Source organism: Branchiostoma floridae, chromosome 19 (assembly GCF_000003815.2).
Source record: "Branchiostoma floridae strain S238N-H82 chromosome 19, Bfl_VNyyK, whole genome shotgun sequence".
In the NCBI taxonomy this organism is placed as follows: Eukaryota; Metazoa; Chordata; class Leptocardii; order Amphioxiformes; family Branchiostomatidae; genus Branchiostoma; species Branchiostoma floridae.
Window position 1 is genome coordinate 15,444,737 of NC_049997.1, and position 8,779 is coordinate 15,453,515.

The 8,779-nt window shown below is 40.7% G+C and overlaps 1 protein-coding gene across 1 annotated transcript; it reads left to right on the forward strand.

The window, feature by feature from the left end:
* Positions 1-119: 119 nt before the first annotated feature.
* Positions 120-5,484, forward strand: LOC118406578. The gene is made up of 5 exons (XM_035806697.1): positions 120-324; positions 1,584-1,716; positions 2,185-2,348; positions 3,042-3,193; positions 4,171-5,484. The coding sequence occupies exons 2-5, from the start codon at positions 1,590-1,592 to the stop codon at positions 5,189-5,191; spliced, it is 1,464 nt and encodes a 487-aa protein (XP_035662590.1). The 5' UTR covers positions 120-324; positions 1,584-1,589; the 3' UTR covers positions 5,192-5,484.
* The last annotated feature ends 3,295 nt before the right edge of the window (positions 5,485-8,779 follow it).

Consider the following 8,779-nt stretch of genomic DNA (forward strand, 5'->3'; position numbering starts at 1 on the left):
TTCTCTGTGTGATGGTTCTTACTTACGCTTCGTCTTAAGCGTTACGTTTCATATATGACATTTGTTTTTTACTTTAACCATGCCTTACTCGACAGGCGTACTACTTTCGACACTATAGTGTTATACTAAATCTGTCACCTCTGACCTATGATCGGTCGTTGACCCCAAGTTTGCCAGCTGTCGGCATGTCTTGATATGGTAGTGTTCACAACAAAATTCTTGGGCGTTGGAAACGCTGCGTCACGTCTGTGTAGTTCTATGTCGATGTTGGACAACAGTCTGTGTTTGAAGTAACGTTTATGGGTACGTTCTACTGCTGAATAGGTAGGTATTCATTTTGTTTTCTGTCGGCAAGGGTAATGTGTCGCTGCTGGCGACTTATCATATGCACGTACGTACGTTTGCTGACCTATATTCTATGAGGGACGGGAACATGCATATGTCTCTTTATCTACTCAACCGTCCTATTTGTATATATATGATGGGGAGTGGAGGTGCCAATCGTTTGTAACATTATCTCATTGAACGTGCTATATAGCGCTATGTAGGCCAATCTGGAATCTCCAAGCAGATGTAACGTTCGGCGTTGTGTTTTGAAGCTGGATACGTCTTCCTACTGGCATGACTTGTTCGCTTTCGAAGTTTGCAAAGAGGAAAAACAAGTGCTTTTAAAAAAGCTGGCATTTTGCCAATGTTTGCGTGTGTGAACGTTTTTTTCTAGTTATTAGAATGTCATATAAATAGAACAGAGTAACTAAACCTGATATTGGCGCATGGAGAGATTCACATATGTGCCTGAATCTAGATCTAGACGCCACCTGTTAAAATTTGCGTGAACTGCAGCAAATTTCACTACACTGCCTGTTTTTGAGTGAGCTCTGTTGCGGGGCACTTTTAATTTTTTTTTTTAATTTTTATTTCTATTCGGCAAAAAAACGAAGCGGCGAATCCGTTAACCAAAGAAATAAATTGGTGTGGCCAAATGGATGTAAAAATTAGTATTTTAATGGATGTAAAAAATAAAAAAAATAAAAATCTACCTCCCCGGATTCGAACCGGGTGCATTGGTTTAGAATGCGTAAACTTTAACCACTGCGCCAGTGCGAACATGTTGGAAAAATGCCTGTTTTAACAGGTTTAGAAATGTTTGGCATGGATTGAACAGGTCCGTTCATCTCAACATCACAACGGCGACTATTCTGGCCTCAGAGCATTTTGCCGCTAAGGCGGCAAAATGCAAAAACACACCCATCCCCCAAAAGGGCGAACTTAGTAACGTCTGCTTGGAGATTAGATCTGCTGTAGGATCCTATAGCGCTTCTTGAGTTCTGCTTTCAAAGGGGGGCTTTAATATTCCTGTATTCAATAATACAAAATGTATGTAATGCAAATCAACAATGAAAGGATTGAAACAAAATAAGAATAAAGCATATCACGTTAAGATCCCAGACGTTTTGCAGTAGAATACTTTTTACAACATTTTTGTTCCATTTTAGATATGTTGACTGTCACTAAAGGGGCAGAAAAACTTTTCCCGCTACCGCAAAATTAAATCCCAGCGAACTTAAATGCATTTCTTACAGTAAAAGATGCCTCGCCGGAAACCAGTGCCATCCCTCAGGTCGATGTGTCTGACGTTCTTCCGGGACTTCGACAGACTTGCAGCCGCCAGTCAACAGCAGGGAGTAACGGTCAACAGGCTGATTCGGAGACTGCGTGAGTTGTAAAAAAGCTATTGAACAGAATTTACATAATATTTGCAATGATAGTCCATTAAAGATATATTGTACTACCTGAGCGATCAAGACATGGAAAGAAATCACTGTTTTTGGTCATTTGGTCATTCTACGTTATGAGTTGAATCTACCTAGTAATTACACTGAACAGGCATACAACGACCGCTGTCATGACGTCAGCAATTGGTTGACGTGCCAGGAATTTTACAACACCCAATATGGCCTCCTTTATACTACTTACAGAGTAGTCCTGTTCATTGTTTAGTACTCTGACATTGTCCTGGCACGTTTGACAAATAGCTGACGTCACGTATCCGCAAGATCACTATAACTCTTGCGAGTCTACATTCTGAAATGATTGGTCATCAGTATTGGTCCTGAAGAAGGTGACGTTTGTCGTTGAAAATTTGATATCTGTATAAATCCTTGTCTTTGAATACTTTTACAGCACTATCCATTGTGGAAGACCTTCTCCAAACTGTCCCTATGTCTCCTGTTGAGGCCCTGCAGTTCTTACACCCCTACCTGAAGAAGTTTAACATCTTCGTCTCCGAGGAGGACCTCAATGAGAGCCTTATAGACCAATATACGACATGTCTGAAGACATCAAAGGTAACTAATTGTATTTAATCTCCAAGCAGATGAAGAAAGACAAAATCTTAGTTCCTGATGCCCAAGAGCCTTGTGTACTGTGTTTTGTAATTACATGTAGTTTGCGGTCGCTACTCTGCCAATACCAGGAAGGGACTGTTGGAAGTGGACTAAAACCCAACAAGACTGGACCTTATGAGGCTAGGTTTGCATTGGTCCATGGATTCTGTCTTGGCCGACAAAATATTTTTGTTTATGATAGATCTGCTTGGAGATTAAAGGTATATACTTAAAACTTAGCATGTATCCGTACATTCTATATAAAACAAAGATGACCGAATAACCTATTTTCTGGTCATGTCCACCTGTTTTCAAGAATTTGACCCACTTGCATGTCGCGCACAGAGCGTGTGACATCATAAGTAGGTCAAAGGTTGCTGGAAGCCTATATCCCTCCCCGTCCCAGTTAAAAGGTATACATGTACATGTATTATATGTCTGCAGATGATTATATGACCAAAAATTTTAACAAACCACTTCCGTTTTTTGTTTCATAATTGACAATTAAAAATATTGCTTTCTCTTGAATATAGATATTGATGACACTCATCATTTTCATTGATACATGTGACAGTTACTTGAATTCTCTATGTTTTCAGTTGGCTTTCTGAGACCTTACATGAAAAGAAATTAAAGTTTTGCGTTTATTCGAAGGGTCTTCGACAAGTAGGCATCAAAGTAAGCGGAGATGTCTTGATGGGGCAAAGGTTCATAGGAGCGGTCCTGAGATCCACCACCAAACTCGTACAACTCAATGTATCAGACAGCCCGTTTAATGATGACCTCATGGAAGCTCTGGCAATAAGGTAAGTTCCTATCTTTACCTTCGAGAAGGGGGGGGGGGAACTCCTGACGGAGTATTGTACTTAGTCATGTTCTGCATGGTGTTCTTCCTATCATTACCTTCGAGAAGGAGGGTTTGTTTGTCTGTTTGAACCTTTATTTATTCATCAAAGCTCTGATCAGCATGCAGGCCACTTTTCATTGAGGTCATGGGGGAAGAGGCAAGGGTCAGACAAAGTACATAACAGAGATACAGTTTACATCGTCACTTCCTGATTATATAGGTATTGCAGTTGGTCATGTTCAGGTGTTCGCAGCTATATCTCATTATACCTTTGCTGCATTTGTACTTAGTTTTGCATGTCTTTTTTCTGTATGTGCGAGATGATGCGCATTGTTTTGCATTGTAGTATTTCAGAAATCACCCATATTTCTGTGAAACTGTAGAACAAGTTAACAATGTCGTTGGCTTGTTTTCCTTTTTGTTTCTTTTTTCCCCATCACTCTTTTGTTTTCTTTTCACATCTTTGAATTTTCTCTGACCAACCTTCACAATTGTAGGTACAATCCAGGTAAATGATTTCTAAAGGCGATTCAATTTCTACAAGTGGATAGAATAGGACGTTTTGAGTGACACCTATCTCTTCGTTGTCACTGGAATAAACTGGCAGGACAAGTCTGTACTCTGCTTTATCGCCAGGGTAACCTATCAACTGACGATGGTTTCAAATTGCCATATGTTCAAAATATGAAAGCACGTCTGTCTACTTTTTTGTATAATCTCCAAATACCAAGTTTTTAGCTGCAGATACCGGTTCAACGGATGGAGATTACCCTGAGGATAAAAGGTAACCAGCATTAACTGGAAAGCCAGTGACGCCGAAGAAGAGTGAAGGACGTCATTTGAAACGTTAGGAAGTCATTTTCCTATCTTTATCCAGTTCAGTTGTAGAGATTGTGTGGTTTCCAAATACACTCAGTTCATGTTATTTCGCTCCAGCTGCCCATCGCTACAAGATCTGAACATCAGCAAGTGTAAACACGTAACCAACGTTGGGCTCATCACCCTGTACTGCCCTGGGGACGAGATGAACTCTGGCTGCAGAAACCTGACCAATCTCAATGTGTCTTCCACAAGTCTCACGTGTGACGGCGTCCTCTTCGCGCTACAAGGTTGGCCAAACCTGCTCAAACTGGATGCAGACATGCTGGATTTTCCTCCTGAGGGTGTTGCTATACCTTCAGGAAAGTACAAACTTAAGACGATAAATTTTCCTGTACGTTACGAGTCGCTCGAGCAAGTTCACCATCTCTTTCCCAACCTGAGGAGCATGGATCTGAGCAATTATGGTGTACATTATGATGAAGCGCCCCCTGTTGGAGCACTGGGTCAACTGCAGTTCTTAGAAGAACTGAGCATAGACGCAGAGAACTTTCCACCTCACGGGATTGATATATTCAAATCACTTGGGAGTAGAATCAAGATACTTGAACTGTACGGCTACCGCGGCGTGGATTTAGCCGAGGTTGCCATGACGTTCCCTAATTTGGTCAGGCTGGTTTTGTTTGGCTGTCACTTTGTGAACAGCGGCCGAAAATACCCGAGCAAAGCCGAACTGCCGAAGCTTCGAGCTTTCATGTTCTTTCGCCTCGGTCCGTACCAGTCAGTCGAGGAGAGCTTTCCCGCGGAAGATTTCTGCAACCTCCTGGCGACTTGCAAGGAAATTGAGTTCCTTGAGCTGACAAGTATTCAAGTGTGGACTCCCGAGGTGATTGACACTTTGTCGAACGCACTGCTGATTTGTTTGTTGAACAGGGACGTATTTCAACATTTGCGTGAACTGCAGCTGTGGTACTGTCATAGGTTTACCACCCGGGGAATCCTACCTTTAGTTAATCGTAGTGATAGTGGTCTGAAGAAACTTGGGCTGCATCATTGCGACGGTCTGTCAGAGGACGATCTGCAAGAAATCGAAGAGATCATCCACAGAAATAACCTGGACCTTACGCTTAGATACTGAGTTCTTTTTCGCCCTATCACATTGATTTAAATTCTGGAGACAACAAATGAACAAATGACAACTGCACTTACGCCAGATTATACCAGACGTTCCAAACATGGCCCAAAGCCTGTTTTGAATGAAATAGCCTTTACCCTTACATGTAATTTCCAGCTACTAAAATGGCAACATTTCCGGTGACAAAGGCTTTTTACACTCATTTTGAAAAGGGTACTTGTTGGCATGAAAATGCACCTTCTGCTCATGCCTCTATTTGTGACCTAATACTTTGATAGATATGTCAATTAATTTTATCCATGTCTCTCTCTCTCTCTCTCTCTCTCTCTGTCTCTCTCTCTCTCTCTCTCTATATATATATATCTATATATATATATATCTATATCTATATCTATATACATATATATATATATATATATATATATATATATATATATATATATATATATATCTGAAGGGTCAAGGGTCAGATCCAAGATGGCCGCATCCTTGGATCCTGCTGCACATGGGATGTGTATCCATCTTAATCTTCTGTGTGGAGGGTCTCTTGTAGGCCAATTTTAGTGTTATTGGAAGTAGATGACAGGGTTTAATGTGTCCTTATGTTCATTTTTTGTTTTGTTTACATAGTTAGACCGCATGACATGCCAATATCCAACAGCCTTTCTGCCCCCCTCCCACTCTTGTTTATATATATTTTTATTGACTTTTTCTTCAATTACTTTGGCCCATCAACATTTCCATTACCCACTTTAGCAGTTTTCCGTCCCTCTTCGATAAGGGACAGGATCTGGCAGCCCTCGACCCCTCCCCCTACTCAGGGTTAGCGAGTTGGCCAGACAGGGGTCATCAGCTGAAGTGGAAGCAGCCTGTCTAAGGGATGAGCTCCCCGATACAAAGCTCCTACCTGACCTGGGGTAGCTTCATTGCGGCAGCTGGCAATAAACTGACAGACTGGTGTGATGGATGATGTGATACTGATAGCCCAGTTAGTGCGGTTACAGGTTGGCGTCAGGAAGGATATCCGGCCGTAAAAAACCCTATCCAAACCGAAATGGAAAGTTCTTCATACAGATAAAGGCACAGGCAGTGCTGGTAGCAGTCACCGACGAGCAGCCGGTATTGTCGCGGGCCTCGCTGACTTGCGGGTGCGGAAGGTAGGGTCCGGCCATCGAGGCAAACCATGGAGTTGAAGCCCAGAGCTGGACTCACTGGACGGACCAGCAGCATGGAAGCACAGTGTGAAGACTATTCCGACTGCTGCCTACCCCTGTTTTGACAGGGATCCCAGCAGCAGTATAATCAAAAATGGATACGACGATATCTATATCTATGGCAGATGTACTGTAAATATGCACTATGAGCTTCCTGTATATAAAGCAGAAGCACTTGTAGAACGTGATAATTTATTGCAAGAACCAAGAAAGTGATTTTAAAAACAATATCCGTCAAGACACAAGCACCATGAATTGCTTTGGAGAAAAACGATGATGTATGATTTCTTGATACCATAAGTATGTTGTAATTAGCAACAACAATTTATAACAGCAATTTTTACTTCGTTACCACATATAGAATCAATATGGAGATAATAACAACCCTTATCATAAGCAACAACGTTGTATAGAAATGTGATTGTAAAAATTTGTGGCACGATTTTGCACTGTCACTGAAACTAAGGAAAATCCTTATGTTCAAGTAAAAACTTTGTCCACCTTCGACCAAGGTTGATGAAAGCTCCTTGCTGCGACGTAGTTGAGAAGCTAAAAAAAAATGAACAGCTCTTATATCGATCCCAATAACAATAGAAACAACTGGCAACAACACAACACATGCGTACACTGTTGCATCATACAGAAACATATCAGGTAAAATGTATACCACTGCTAGAGCACACTTGCACATACTGTAAATGCAGAAATGTTCGCGGTGGATTATTTTTCGCGGTTTTCGCAGTGACCACTTCACCGCGAACTTAAAACCACCGCGAATATTTTTCTATTATGGTATTAGACTGCAGTCTATGGTGTTACCGCGAAATTAAATCCACCGCGAAAAGTCCGTTCTCCCGCTACCGCGAAATTAAATCCCCACGAACTTAAATGCATTTACAGTATTATGCTACTGTCGACATGTCACACAAGCAGCCCAAAAATCGATCAGCCGACGAGTTTCTGTGATCTACCCGACATTTTTATCTGCCCTGTGTTCTCTTGGTTATTGTGCGATTTTTTTTACGGACTGGCCGATGCTTGTAGGTCCCTGGCCATTATTGTATATGTGGGTTAATCCATAGCCGTTGCTTTAAAAACAGGGTATCGAGGAATGTCATGACCAAAGACTACAATGATATGAAAATATTGTAATTTGAAACCACCGTCACTTGTTCGATATTCCTAAATACCCTACCTATAAAAATGGCCAAAAAACGGATATAGATTACCCCACGGAAAAAGGTTAACTAGCGTTAGGTTTTCAGGTAAAATATATACTCTAGTGATTTTTAAATTCGGCGTCAAACAAATAGAATGAAGCGACTGAACGACAGGAACTTAAGACAGACGAACGCCTGCTACATCAATATTAAAAACAAACAGTTGTCAAGATAACTCATCTATCTTAGTATGATTGATATGTTTTTACCCTCGTCCTGCGCACATCATAGTATACAAAACATATCACAATCAATATATCAATATCTTGCGGCGTAAGCAATGTTTCTGTTGGATATAGTAAGCATAACATTTGACCGAGACAAATAAAGTGCCATGTTTACTGAAGACTATGAGAACAAACATATTGAAAGGTCGGTGTGTAATATATAAATATAGCAGTATTTTTGTTCCTACAGCTCCAGACGTAGATAGAACATCAAAAAGAACATATTATATACAAAACGTCATGTCTGTCTGGTGCTGAAACGATGACTAACCCATACTGCGCAAAAAAATACCAAATTTCAGGACACTCGTGAAACATGTACTTTATACTTTCATGAAATATAATTGATGCACAGGCCAGTGTAAAGGTCAAATATCGACATTCGTTGGCAAAAAAACATGAAAGAATTATACACCAGACGCACATCATTGTTTACTACCAAACAAGACAGACCTAGCAGGGCACACGACACACAGGACATGTAAATAATACTAGGAAAAAAGAAATAATGTGTTTCCAAGTACTTGAATGACCCTAGCAAAAACCTACCGACCCATCCCCCATCCATTTTGGGTCGAACACTGGCAAGTTGAAATATTTTCTAAATGATATCTGAGTTTATTTGTTTGAATCTTTATACATCCATTAGAAACTCAAATCGGCCTGCAGGCCGCTTTTCATTGAGGTCATGAGGGAGGTAAGGGTCAGATAAAATATAACAGAGATATAGATAACATCGAGTCCTAAAAAATCTATCAGCATATATCAATACACAATACGCGGTACAAAATAAGTAACGTTAGTTCACCTTCCATCCGTGGGGTAGCCTTTATCCGTTTTTTTTTTAAATAGGGTATTTAGGAATATCAAGTAGACGGACGGTACAATACTAGTATTTTGAAAATAACTGCAATAGGTTGAAAATATTGC

What these genes read in the sequence shown, in the direction of transcription:
- LOC118406578 (XM_035806697.1), top strand. Translation starts at nt 1,590, where the DNA reads ATGCCTCGCCGGAAACCAGTGCCATCCCTCAGGTCGATGTGTCTGACG. An exon ending in CAGGCTGATTCGGAGACTGC is followed by an intron (nt 1,717 to 2,184) that starts GTGAGTTGTAAA and finishes ATACTTTTACAG; the next exon opens with CACTATCCATTGTGGAAGAC. An exon ending in ATGGAAGCTCTGGCAATAAG is followed by an intron (nt 3,194 to 4,170) that starts GTAAGTTCCTAT and finishes ATTTCGCTCCAG; the next exon opens with CTGCCCATCGCTACAAGATC.